Source organism: Arachis stenosperma, chromosome 3 (genome assembly GCF_014773155.1).
Source record: "Arachis stenosperma cultivar V10309 chromosome 3, arast.V10309.gnm1.PFL2, whole genome shotgun sequence".
In the NCBI taxonomy this organism is placed as follows: domain Eukaryota; kingdom Viridiplantae; phylum Streptophyta; class Magnoliopsida; order Fabales; family Fabaceae; genus Arachis; species Arachis stenosperma.
In genome coordinates, this window is record NC_080379.1 from 149,078,902 (window position 1) to 149,092,630 (window position 13,729).

Genomic DNA, 13,729 nt, shown 5'->3' on the forward strand with positions numbered 1-13,729 from the left:
TAGCCTGTTATTCAGCCTGGCCTGGCCTGAAGCCTGTTAAAAGGTCTGATAATTTTTTTTACAAAAATAAAAATATTATTTAAAAAAATTATTTTTTAATAAAAATAGTTATATGTAATATGTCATATATTTAATATTTATAAAAAATTTTAAACTTTTAACATATTTAAAATATACAAAAATATTTATAATAAAATATAATAAATTTAAAATATCTCATAATTTTATTAATAATAAATAATTATTTATATATTTAATTATATTTTAACAGGCCCAAGCAGGCCTGACAAGCCTATAAGGCTAATTAGTGAGCCTGGGGCTGGCCTATTAATATAGTAAGGCTTTTAAAAGAGCCTGGGCCTGTACCTATTTTATAACAGGCCAGGCCAGGTCAAGCCAAATACAGGCCAGGCTGCAGGCCCTGGCAGGCCGCCTGACCTTTTTCCACCCCTAGGTACTATAAACGAATTGTATATATATAGGCTGTGTTTAGCCTTATCTCCTTTATCGTGTAAATGAAATAATATTGCATATATTTTGTTTATACCGTAAACGAGATAAGGCACAATTAAAAACCGGATCGAACCGGCCAATTCGACTGGTCTAATTGTGAACCAGCAATAATTACGGTCTGATTTGCCCCCTAAAACCATTTTTCTAAAAAGCAGAGAAGAACTATCGAACCGGCCGGTTTCCAACCGGTTGAACCGGGCAGTGAACCGACCGGTTTGAAAAAAAACGGCGTCGTTTTTGCCAAATTTGCTTACTTTAACTCTTGGTTCTGAAGCTCCTTCGTTTCTTTCTCCCTTTCTCCCTCCCTTTCTTTCATTGACAGAAACTCACCCAAAAAACCCTAGCACTGTAAGCCTACACAACCGCCGCCGCAAGGAGTGGCATACTGCCGCCGTCCGTCCGTGTATCTAGCTTCCCTCGTGCTCCAAGTCTTCAACCCCCGTTCGCTGTCACCGATCGCAGCTGCTTCCTCGATCTCGGCGTCCGTCGTCTTTGTCTGCTCAGCCGCGCTTCCGCCGCCGTTGATTGCCGTTAACGTTCGCGACTTCGTTCAGCCGTCGTCTTCGTTCGCGTTCTTCGCCGTTCAAGTTTGCTCGGCGTTCACTTGCCGTTCACCGTTTGGGTTCGCGTTCGTCTGGAAGCCACGTTGCCCTGCTTCAAACTGTTCGACCAACCCGCGCGCTCCACCTAGCCGTCGAACTGCTCTCTTTTGTCGCCGCCGTGAGTTTCCTAAACCCACCACCAGACAATACATTCACACAACCCCAATACTCTGCTTCAAACTCTGCAACTTCTTATTTCTATTACAATAAGTAACTATTTGATTTGGCAGTGGTCTGGATTTTTTTCATAAACTGAATTAAAGTATACAATAGTTATGTTCTCTTCTCTATCACATTCATACTAAGCTTTGAATTCTCTTATTTCGTTTCAAATTTACCGCACTCAACATGTTTGATGAAATGCTTTAACCATATTTCGGGTTGGTTTTTATCATTTCTGGCTTTTAGAAACTTAGTAAGTTGATTGCATGTAAAATTAGAATAATTGGATCGGAAATTTTAGCTGCACAAATAGCATCTTTGTTGAAAACATATTAGCATGATGATTCCACTTGCATTAGTGTTCTTGTGAGAACTTGTTAATTTGCTAATTGTTCTTGTGTTGTTGTTCTGTTGTTCTTCTGTTATTTTTATTTTATTTTATTTTTGTTGTGATTCTCTGTTCTTGAACTTGTTAAGTTGATAATTTGCTAAATTGTTGGGCTGCTGTTGTTTTAATTTGCTAAATTGTTAGGTTTCTGTGATTTAATTTGTTGGATTTTCTATTTAGGTATTGTTCTTGTTTATTTGCTAAATTGTTGCGTATTTATTGTTGTCTTTGAGATTCTTGCTGGATATTGGTAATCATTGATTTATTATATGCTTCATGTTTTCGTTGTTTTCTTCTTCTGAAGAAAAAAAAATTCTGTTTTCATTGTTTTGTTTTAGAAATTAATTTTTTGTGATCAATGCTCAAACTCTAAATGCTGTTCTGTTGGTTTTGCAGTGTTTGTTTTGTTTCAGAAATTAATTTTTTGTTATCAATGCTCAAACTCTGAATGTTGTTCTGCTGTTTTTGTTGTTTCAGAAATCAATTTTTTGTGATTAATGCTCATACTCTGAATGTTGTTCTGTTTTGTTTTAAGGCTGTGTTTAGAAGAGGTGATTGATTTCTGAGTGTTGTTTTGTTTTTGTTTTAAAGCTGTGTGTTGTGTACAATTTTCATTTTGTACGAAATTCTTTGAGGTATATAAGAATTAAGAAGGAAGACTATTTTAACCGTATTATTCTGTTGATTCTGGTATGCTACAAGCTTGAACATAGAATTGAAGAGAGAAACCCTTTATTATTTTATCATTGGCCTATTTTTGGCATTGCATATCATTGTAGTTTGTTTATTTATAGAACCAGATGTTTATGATCCCCTCTTGAAGTAAAAAAGTGTAGAAGAAGAGCGTTTAGAACTAGTTGCTTTATTCATTGAATTTTTATAGAAACAGGTGTTTATTATAAAAAGGTTTTTTCGATTGAACCATGGTTGAACTAATGAATTAGTGAACCAGTAATTAGAATGGTTTTTTGACCGGTCCGGTTTTCTAAACCTTGGGCACAATACACCATATTATATTTGTACTCGTGGTGACGTCTGTATATATGATGTGTAACAACTGTAAACGAGATACGTAGATAAACGAAATAAGAGATATAATAAATTTTGGTAAAAATGCTACAAATGTCAAATGGTATATTTTAGTAAATAAAAAATATATTTTAAAAGAAAACCTCGAGGTAGCGTTTGTTTTCGGAGATAGGACATAGAGACATAGACAATACATGTTTAAAATTTGTTTGGAAAGCAGAAACATGGACACTGAACACATTGTCTTTGAGACAGTTTTTTTTTATACTTTTGTGTTCATAGATACTTTTTATTATTCTACTATTACTCCTTCTTATTTTTTCTATTGCATTGTTCTCAAAGATACTGGTTCTCCTTCTTTCTTTTTTTAGGTACTCTTTTTTTTGTAGAATTTTTTATTGGACTAGATAATTTTTTCTTTTTTATCGTTCTTACTTCAATACCATTTTAACCTTATATTATATTATTTGATTTGTAATAAAAATAATAACAAAAATAATTAGTCTTGAAACTTTTGAAAGATAAATATTATCAAAGGTAAAATTGATCTTTTAAAATGCTAAAAAATAATTTATAAGTCGTAATTGATTTTATATAATTTAAAGAAAAATCAGTTTTTAAATAAAAAAATTGGTTTTCTAAATAAAAATAATTTTTATATGCAAAAACTAATTCTTCTTCCATGTAAAAACGGATTTTTTTTTCAAAACTGATTTTTTATTTAAAATTAATTTGACTTATTAACTTAAACAAAATTTTTTATTAATCAAACTTTGATTTATTTTTTTATTAATCTTAACCATATGTATTTTTACATATTAATAATAAATTTAAAAATAAAATAAATATATTTATAAATTTATTTTAATATAAATATTATTATATATTATTTTATTAAAATTTTTGGTCTCTCCAAATATTTTTTTTCAAGTTCTGTTTGTATTTCTATGTACTCTTATTTTCTATTAAATTAGTTTGTACTTGATGTGGAATTACATGGCTATTTTAGTTATTTTATATGGTATTTTAGTCTGTCCCTGTATATCCAAATGTAAGATTGGATATTACATTAGTATTTTGTACATAGTATTCGAACACAATACACAAAAAATAATTTAGTGTCTTTATCCTATTGTCTTTTGTCTACGTCTCAGTGATATTCTATCCCAAGAGATGACTATTAGTCTTATTTTATTTTAATTTTAACTTTTATTTTTGTTAGTTTTTATTATAGATGAAAAAACCGAAGCTAACCCCTCCATAAACCCTAATACCCAACTGACATATTCAACGTTCCTCATTCCTCATTCCTCATTCCTCAACACACTTTCTGCCGTCGACGCACGCCACTGTGTGCCACCGCTGTCTCCACCGTCTATTTAGTCAGGTGCGGTGTTGCTTCCTATCGTAATCTCTTGTATGCTATTTCTCTCTCTCTCTCTCTCTCCTTGCGAGCTAATCACCCATTTGAAAACTTCAATTTCGCTGCAGAGAAGAGATGAGGAAGAAAGTGGACGAACGAATCAGAAATCTCATAGAGAATGGCGTCAAAACAAGGCACAGGTCCATGTTCGTCATCATCGGCGACAAGTCACGTGACCAGGTCTCTATTACACACGCCATTTCCTTCTGTAGTGCAGTGATAGGTTCTGTAGAATTTTAAACGGTTTTGGAAGCTTAATTTTATACTGTGAAGGAAATTAGAAGGCATTGCATTCCTTCTTTTGAGCTCTAAACACAGTCTCGAATGTGTGCAGATTGTGAATCTTCACTACATGCTTAGTAAGGCCCAAATCAAATCCAGGCCAACTGTTTTATGGTGTTACAAGGACAAACTTGAACTCAGCAGGTTCTGCATATATAATTGATGCCTTGGTTTTGTTTTTATGCGATTTAGTTGTGGTAAATCCAGTGTATATGTTCTGTTTGAGTTGTTGTAGACATGGTTTTAACATGATTATCATCATTGTGAATGCAGTCATAGGAAGAAACGTGCTAAGCAGGTTAAGAAATTGATGCATAAGGGGCTTTTGGATCCTGAGAAAGTTGATCCTTTTTCGTTGTTTTTAGAGAGTACGGGTTTAACTTATTGTTTATACAAGGATTCCGAAAGAATTCTCGGGAATACTTTCGGAATGTGTATACTCCAGGTATCTTATGCTTCCTATTAATTTTCTTTGTTTTTTTCCCTTGTCTCTTTTTTTTTCCCACTGAGATACATCAATTTTGCCATTGTCTTTCCTTTTAGGATTTTGAGGCATTGACACCTAATCTCCTAGCAAGAACAATAGAAACAGTTGAGGGAGGAGGGTTAATTGTTCTGCTGCTTCGTTCATTATCGTCACTTACCAGTCTCTACACCATGGTGATGGTATGAACACAGATTCATCAGAATTGATGTTTAAGTACTTTTTCTTTTATTCTTTTTGTTTTTATTTTGAATTTTAAACATCTACTTTTTTGTTAAGTCATACAAAATGCAAATTTTCTGTTGTTCACTGGTTGCAGGATGTCCATGATAGATTCCGGACTGAATCTCACTCTGAAGCTACTGGGCGCTTTAATGAGCGTTTTTTATTATCATTTGCTTCTTGCAAGGCTTGTGTGGTCATGGACGATGAGTTGAATGTACTACCAATTTCATCTCATATTAGGTCTATTAGCCCAGTTACTGTTAAGGAGGTACTATCATATCATCTATAACTATCTGTTTCCTTTTTGTTTCTGTGCTCTGTATTTTGAGAAATTTTTATTATGATGTTGCCAAAAACATTTAATTTACCATGTGCTCTTTTCTTCTGCTCTCCTTTTTTGGCTGCCAACTAAAACTATTAACTATCTAATTTTGTGCCTCTAAATTGATGTTTCAGGACTCCGAGGGACTCTCAGAAGCAGAGCAGGACCTGAAAAACCTTAAAGAACAACTCAATGAAGATTTTCCGGTTGGACCGTTGATTAAGAAGTGTTGCACATTGGACCAGGTTTGTTTTAACTCAACCTTGGATTGTCTACCATGGTTAATCAAAGTAGTTTTTCCTCTATGGTGGATGCAAGCTTTACATGGTTTTTGGTAATAGGGAAAAGCTGTCATCACATTTCTGGACGCAGTTCTGGACAAGACACTTCGTAGCACTGTTGCATTGTTGGCTGCTCGTGGTCGTGGGAAATCAGCTGCTCTTGGTTTATCAATTGCTGGAGCTGTTGCTGTGGGGTATGTGCTTTTGATGCTTATAGATACAGTTATTGCTCATTTATATTGGCTTTGTTTGGATCTGATTGTGAGATTACCTATGTAGGTATTCAAATATCTTTGTAACTGCACCAAGCCCAGAGAACTTGAAAACCTTGTTTGAATTTATATGCAAAGGTTTTGAGGCACTCGAGTACAAGGTACTAGTTCTCTTCACTTACAGCTGTTATCATTATTCATTGCTTTAGTAAGAAACAAGTTGCAAAATCTGCACTGATGGCAAATGGGCAGTTAGATTTAGGTAATGGACTGGCGTCCTAACTCCTAAGTACCTTTCTTGTACATTTTAATTTATATTGGATATCCTAACGGTTCATCCGACATCTCTTAATTGCTAAATATCAACTTCTGGACTACATGTACTTTCTTATTCAAATGGTTGTCTAGGAAAACTTTGCAATAAAGAGAATATTATTTTGCTTTCCAAGAAGAAATCAAGGGATCTTCTCATCTTAAAAATGAGTATATTGAAGAGAACAGAAGAGAAATAGGGAAAGCGTGAACTAATATGTACAAGTGAGAATAGATAATGGTGTGTTGATAGTCTGACCAAAAACATGTGCATATAATTAGTCAATTTGGGTAAGTAATGGAGATGGAAAACATATCCTTTCAACTATACATAGTGAAATCTCTTAATAATATGTATTATTTATGTCTGAAATTATTCCCTATACCGAGTGTTATGGCGTGCTTATTTGCCACTTATTTGTTTTTTCTCTCTTTCCCAAAAAAATGTAAGAAACTTTCCTATTAAATTCCATTCCAAGCAATACATTTGAAGACCAAGGAAAATATTAAAGTTTCCACATTCATATTATAAGTGTACCTACCTGTTTACTTTTCTAGTCAATAGGATACCAAATGATTGATCACTTCACATGGATTTTGCATGTTATTATCTCCTTTTAACTTTATGTTTTTGGGGAATAGGAGTGAGTGAGAATAGAATGTTCCTAAAAAGTGTTTATAGTATTTGAATCCCCAACCTCTTGCCTTTCGGTTGGTTTGTGTATAAAAGCTTGATTAAATTCAAAAGTGCTGCTCTTTCCTATGTAAACAGGAACACATTGATTTTGATGTGGTGCAAAGCGCAAATCCTGAATTCAAGAAAGCTACCACTGTAAGGATTAACATTTACAAGCATCATAGACAAACAATTCAGGTAAATTTTTTTTTGTAATGCAGATGCTTTTACGTTAATAAATGTCTTGATGTTAAGGAAACTTAATGTTTACGTAATGCTATAAGTATAAATGTGGATGTGTATGCTACATTGATATCTTCTTTCCTTTTTTTTTTGTCTCTTGTAAGGGATATCTTTTATCCTACCGTTATATTGTATTATTCCTCACACAGCCCTAATGGTAATCTTCTTTTATATATAAAGAAATTGTAAACATGATTCTGAACTTGTGTTTTCATCTAAATGGTTTTCAGTATATACTCCCACACGAGCATCAAAAGCTTTCTCAAGTTGAATTATTGGTTATTGATGAAGCAGCTGCCATTCCACTGCCGCTTGTGAAGTCTTTGCTCGGGCCATACCTTGTCTTCCTGTCATCGACAGTTAATGGGTATGCCTTGTTTTTCATTTTCATTTAATGAAGTTTGCTGTGCCTATTGTTTATAGAGCTGACTTCTGATGTGACTTAATTTTGGGGAGACTTATTTCTCTTTAAACTCATGGATAGTTATGAAGGCACTGGGCGTTCATTATCGCTAAAACTTCTGCACCAACTAGAAGAGCAAAGCCATGTATCTTCCAAGAGCACGGAGGGATCTGGTTCTGGTACTTAGTGCTTCTAGCTTTTATTAATCAATTTTAAATATATAATATGCATGCCATTTTATGCTGAGAAATTTGGTGCAGTTGAAGGGGATCAAGATTGCTTTTCAACAACTGTTACCGACTGTTATACTTAATTTTTTAGAAGTGCATGCTTGTTATTGCTGAATTATTAGTTCTATCTTTCAGGTTCTCTATTTAAGAAAATAGAACTGAATGAGTCCATCAGATATGCTTCTGGGGATCCCATAGAGAACTGGCTTAACACTCTACTATGCTTAGATGTTTCAAGTGCCATCCCTAATCTTAGCAGGTTATATCCAGTGTTTTTCATATCATATTGGAAACTTGGACCATCCTTTTTTCCTCTGTTTATGGTTCTTCGTTTTGCAATTAGGTTACCTCCACCCAGTGAGTGTGATCTATACTATGTTAATCGGGACACCCTCTTTTCCTACCATAAAGATAGTGAATTGTTTTTGCAGGTAAAAACCAGAATTATCTGATGATTTTGGCTGGAATGATAAATAATTATGTCTGTATTTATTTGCTGTACTAATATATTGATATTCTTGCAGCGAATGATGGCCTTGTATGTTGCTTCACATTACAAAAATTCTCCAAATGATTTGCAGCTGATGGCAGATGCTCCAGCACACCACTTATTTGTATTACTTGGTAGATTTGCTTTCCTTTCTAGTTATTTTTTCCTGTGTTTAAATTGATGTGGCTTGAACTAGATATATACTACTATTCGAATTACAGGACCTGTTGACGAATCAAAGAATCAACTTCCTGATATCTTGTGTGTCATCCAGGTTTGCATCGTTGGCATAAATTATCCTTGTCTTTTTGTTACATTTCTTCACATGGTCTGTTTTGACATAACCTTAGGATCTGCAATTTTCTCCTTATATGCTCTTTGCCTCTCGTCAGATTAACATGTGTGATAACTGATATACTATACGAACTATGAAGTTCTAATATCAATGTGTGAAGTTTCATTTGTTTAGCTTAAACCGTTGTTCTTGCTTGATTGTGACGGGTAAAAACTGTGTAGCTACAAGCATTAGCAAATGGCTGTGATTCTTTGAGGGTTGTATTACTGTGTACCAACAGTTACTTGGTGTTAGTTTTAGTATAATTTCTTGTTATGTTTATCCTCCTATTTCTGTTTAGCTTGCATGTCCATTTGTTGTGATTTCTGACATTCATAGCTTACAGGTCTGTCTTGAGGGGCAAATATCTCGCCATTCAGCAATCAAAAGCTTGAGTGATGGTCATCAGCCTTTTGGGGATCAAATTCCATGGAAATTCTGTGAGCAATTTCGTGATACAGTTTTCCCCTCACTTTCTGGTGCTCGTATTGTACGAATTGCTACACACCCAAGTGCCATGAGGGTAATTCTGTATTAAGGCATATCTTTCTGTTACTAACCTGATTCTCCAAAGGCGTGATACCCTCTTACGTTTCATCATCTTTCTTTTACAGCTTGGATATGGTTCACAAGCAGTTGACCTTTTAATACGGTGAGAGCAGATTGCCTCCTTGCTTCAATTGATGTTCACTTTAGCCTTCTTTTCCTTATTCTTTTTAACTTTCTTAAAGCGTTCTTCAAAAGTTTATTTTTACATCTATTTGGTTTTAGTGTGCCTTGGTTCAACTGTGTAGTTGAAAATATGTTGCTGCTGCCTCCAGTCAATTATTATTCTAATCAAGAGCTAATGTAGGTGCTGATATCTCTTATAATTAGGATTGTATTAAATGGTGCAGTAATATAATTATGAAAATATTATTCGTGTTGTTTTAATTACACTTCTCCATCAAATTACCATTTTTTTTAGTCTAAGGTGTTGCCTTGGAATGGGGCCTGCTGATTAGAGTTTCCAGTGGTGAGAGCAGCTTTATGGGATAAGCTTCTAGCCTTAAGCATGGGTCCACCAGGGAAAATGATTTAGCTTTTTAGGGACCATCCAGATCCAGTACATTGATACTCTGCTTTGAAAGATGTTGTCTCAGGGGCCAGGGCACTCGTTTTAGTCTTATATATAAAATATGTGAAAATATTTAATGTAGATTCAATTGATCATTTGCATTGCCTACTTTTTACAGTTACTATGAAGGACAACTTACTCCTATCTCTGAGATCGATGTTGAAGATGAAGTGCAAGCTCCACAAGTTAGAGTTACAGAAGCTGCAGAGAAGGTATATTTCTGCTGAACTCCAATATGTACAGATTAGTTCTGTTCATTTCTTTATCAGAAGTTAATTTATGCCATAGGGGGATATTGGAGCTATCCGGAGTCTTTTATAGGCCCACTACTAGTGCGAAAGCTTCAATTAGTTGCTGATACTTGTTTTCAGGATATTACTAAATCATTTCATAGTTAGAGATAGTAAAGAAATACTCATTATTAAGTACTTTCGATCAGGTCCTTGCTTATGTATCCTGGCCTTCTTAATTGCTTCCTATAATAAACATTAGGGTAATGTTTGGTATCTGAGTTAAAACATACGGTTGACTGGAAGCAACTGGAGCAAAAATGGCAGATTTAATTTGATTTGTTATTGTTTTTGCTTGAGTTTATCAATTTCTCTTTATGTTTCTATATGCTTAGCCTTTCTAATGATATGATGATAATCAATACAGGTTTCGTTACTCGAAGAAAATATAAAACCTAGAACAAATCTTCCTCATTTGCTGGTACATCTGCGTGAAAGACGCCCAGAGAAGCTCCATTACATTGGCGTCTCATTTGGGTTAACCTTGGACCTTTTTCGCTTTTGGAGAAAGCATGCATTTGCTCCGTTCTACATTGGCCAGATTCCAGTTAAGATTTAGTTTTTCTTAGGCAGCAGACAATAATAATGAAATTTATTTTACGGATGACATATGTTTACTTTATAGAATGCGGTTACTGGTGAGCATACGTGCATGATCCTGAAACCTTTGAACAATGATGAAATTGAAGTTGATGGATCAAATCAATGGGGTTTTTTTGGTCCATTTTATGAAGGTGAGTTCATCTTCCTTTGTGCTGGATATAGAGCCATTTATGTGTCTTTGCCTATTCATGACATTGCATAAGTTTCTATTGTTATGGGGTTTACAGTTCAATCATTGTTACACCCAATTTTCTAAATAAAAGTTAAATTTTACTATAATATAGCATGGTATAGGTCTGTGCATAGCCCGCACTTTTTTAAGTTTATAAGATGCTTGTGCCCGTGTGTTGGGGAGGGAGGGTGCTGAATATAAAGCCATTTATGTACCCTTACGCAATAGTTTAAGCTCTTGGAAGAGATTATTCAAGAAAGTATGCTATATGATTTGCATTCAATATTGATCATTAACTTTGTTAATTTTTATATGATTTTTGTTTGTAGATTTTAAGCAAAGATTTACAAGACTTCTGGCTTCCACTTTTCGTGGTATGGAATACAAGCTTGCTCTGAGGTTAGTATTAGGAATTTACATCTTTTTCCATTCTCAATTTGCAACATTGATGTGATATTTCCCCCATGAAAATTTTAAGATATAAAATTATATAGATGCTTTTACTCAACAGTTAATACTTTTGATCCTGGATATTGAAAGGAAGTCAAGCGATTCATTTTCCTATGCTTTTCGTAAACTTCTAAGACTGTTGCATAACATACTCATCAACTAAAATTTAGAGTGCATTGAACTCAATGGGTTCTTCTCCCCTGATATTTATCGCCATCATTGAAATACTTATTCTATTCATATTGTGATAATGCATCCAGCATCATAGATCCAAAAATCAATTTCATGGACCAAGAACCTTGGAAGACCAATTCTGATAAATATTTGGGATCTGTTAGAGAATATCTATCACCACATGATATGAAGCGACTGGAGGCTTATGTTGAAAATCTAGCTGATTTCCATCTGGTAAGATCTCATATATTAGTGACCAGAATTTCCAAGTGGTGCCTTGATATGTTCAATTCTGTATTCGGAGATTAAAGAGGTTCTTCACAAAGAACAAAATTTTCCCCTGATCATGTCCACAGTGATTTCCCTTTTTGAAGTAGAATTTCATTTTGTGCACATGAAAAACACCTTAAGTAAAATAATGCTTAAGAAATGAATAAGTGAATGGGAGTTTCGAGGAGGTCGCCTAAGATCAAATTTTGTGCCCCATATACATACTGCTGAATATCTGATATATTATATGATCAATTCACTGTGCCAATACGTACGATTCTCAACACCTGTCTATATGATTTGGAGTGCTTTTAAGTATATCTTGACCCTCCTTGTTGGACAGATTTTAGATATTGTTCCCACCATTACACATCTGTTCTTCCAAGAAAAGATTCCAGTTACATTGTCATATGCCCAGGCTTCTGTGTTACTGTGCATTGGACTGCAGAACCAGAACATTTCATACATTGAGGTTTGTTTATTTACTTACTGATTTCTTTAGATGAAAGTTGAAATATCACTAAGATGACTAGTTGGCACCTTATGGCTTGTATATGTAAGATAACTGAAGTCCTCCTTTCAAAATTCAAAATTATTCAACTTTTTTTTATTTCAGTAGATCTCTATCTTGTTTGTCATGATTAAACATAGTTTTCATGTTTTACATCTTTCCCTATTGTTTTCCTTCCACAAAAGATAGTTTCACTTCCTCTATATACCCTTCTCATTTAATAGGAACAAATGAAGTTGGAAAGGCAACAAATATTGTCTTTATTTATAAAGGTTATGAAGAAGTTTTACAAATATTTATATGGTCTTGCATCCAAGGAGATCGAATCAACCTTGCCCCGACTGAAAGAGGTAAGCTTATTGATAATGTTACCTTGTCTATTCCATAGCTTTATTCTTTCAGAAGAATTCTTCACAAATTGGTCAGTGAACTCGTCATATATGTGTGCTGCTGTGTATAAAGTTTCCTAATATTTGGTTCTCATTTGCATGTCTCACTAATGTGCCTACTTTTTCATTTTTACCCTTCATCTGTTTTTGCCCCCAGATTGTTATGGAACCTCATAGTGTCTCTGTGGATGAAGATCTAAATAATGCAGCTAAACAAGTTGAGGTATGCTTGTTTCTCATTTGCTTTATTCTGTTGAATATTCTTGTGTGGATCCCCATACGGCCATAGCTCCTTTCTCCAACCTCCCATTTGAAGTAGCTCTGAACTCCTGCGTGACTATTATTACTGGATAGGATGACATGAAGTCAAAAACAGAAGCACTTTTTGCTCCTGAAATGATCCAACAGTATGCCATTCAAGATGGAGAATCCGGCCTTGAGAATTTGTTACAAAATAATGGTGGAAAGATACCCACTGGCGGACTTGTTAGCGTGAAATCCAGTAAGAGTGTTGTCAAACCCGAAAAAGAGAAGAGAAGCCATAAGACTGACAAAAAGCGGGAAAAAGACAAACACAGCAATAAATCAAGCAAAAGGAAAAGGACTTGACTTTGAGGAGAATCAAAGTTAAACCTGTTAGTTGACTGATCGTTTGCGTCACAGTCAAAAGAGTGTTGTATAATGCAAAGTTGAAGATGCAGGAAAATTTTTGACCTCGCTAGAAGCTATCATATGAATGCATGTACCAGCCCATTTTCTTGTATAGCTTAGCTACAGAGCATGGCCATGTGGACCATGTAGGACAGTAGGAGGCAATTGCCAGTTTTGTAATTTACACATTAAAATGATCACAGGTGATTAAATTGGTCTCACGTTATATTCGAAATTGTGGTGGTCGGAATTTGAAATTCAATTATAAAGGGTATTAGTATATCATCAAAAGGGTACACCATAATGTAGACTCTTGCGAAAAGCACTAGTTGCTGTAGTTTAAAAATTATTCTGTTCTTCCAATTTGCGCGAGTGCCATCTTGAAATTTTATTATTCGCATCTGTAAAGTGCGAAATTATATTTATCGAAAAAAAAAGGATTTTCCGTAGTCAGTATAATCCTTCTTGAGCATGTTCCACCAAAAAATAAT

At 34.5% G+C, this 13,729-nt stretch overlaps 1 protein-coding gene across 2 annotated transcripts; it reads left to right on the forward strand.

The window, feature by feature from the left end:
* The first annotated feature begins 818 nt into the window (after positions 1-818).
* Positions 819-13,520, forward strand: LOC130968363 (RNA cytidine acetyltransferase 1-like). Of its 2 annotated transcripts, none has more exons than XM_057893587.1 (28): positions 819-1,233; positions 3,917-4,081; positions 4,186-4,297; positions 4,452-4,543; positions 4,673-4,844; positions 4,943-5,065; positions 5,203-5,376; positions 5,565-5,675; positions 5,772-5,905; positions 5,991-6,084; positions 7,008-7,109; positions 7,385-7,521; positions 7,639-7,736; positions 7,923-8,046; positions 8,131-8,218; positions 8,312-8,411; positions 8,499-8,551; positions 8,958-9,134; positions 9,226-9,263; positions 9,847-9,940; positions 10,386-10,565; positions 10,644-10,752; positions 11,123-11,192; positions 11,504-11,651; positions 12,031-12,159; positions 12,423-12,548; positions 12,745-12,810; positions 12,942-13,520. In XM_057893587.1, the coding sequence occupies exons 3-28, from the start codon at positions 4,193-4,195 to the stop codon at positions 13,194-13,196; spliced, it is 3,099 nt and encodes a 1,032-aa protein (XP_057749570.1). In that variant the 5' UTR covers positions 819-1,233; positions 3,917-4,081; positions 4,186-4,192; the 3' UTR covers positions 13,197-13,520. The 2 variants fall into 2 exon arrangements, with proteins under 2 accessions (XP_057749570.1, XP_057749571.1); XM_057893588.1 differs by having other exon boundaries at positions 3,929-4,081.
* The last annotated feature ends 209 nt before the right edge of the window (positions 13,521-13,729 follow it).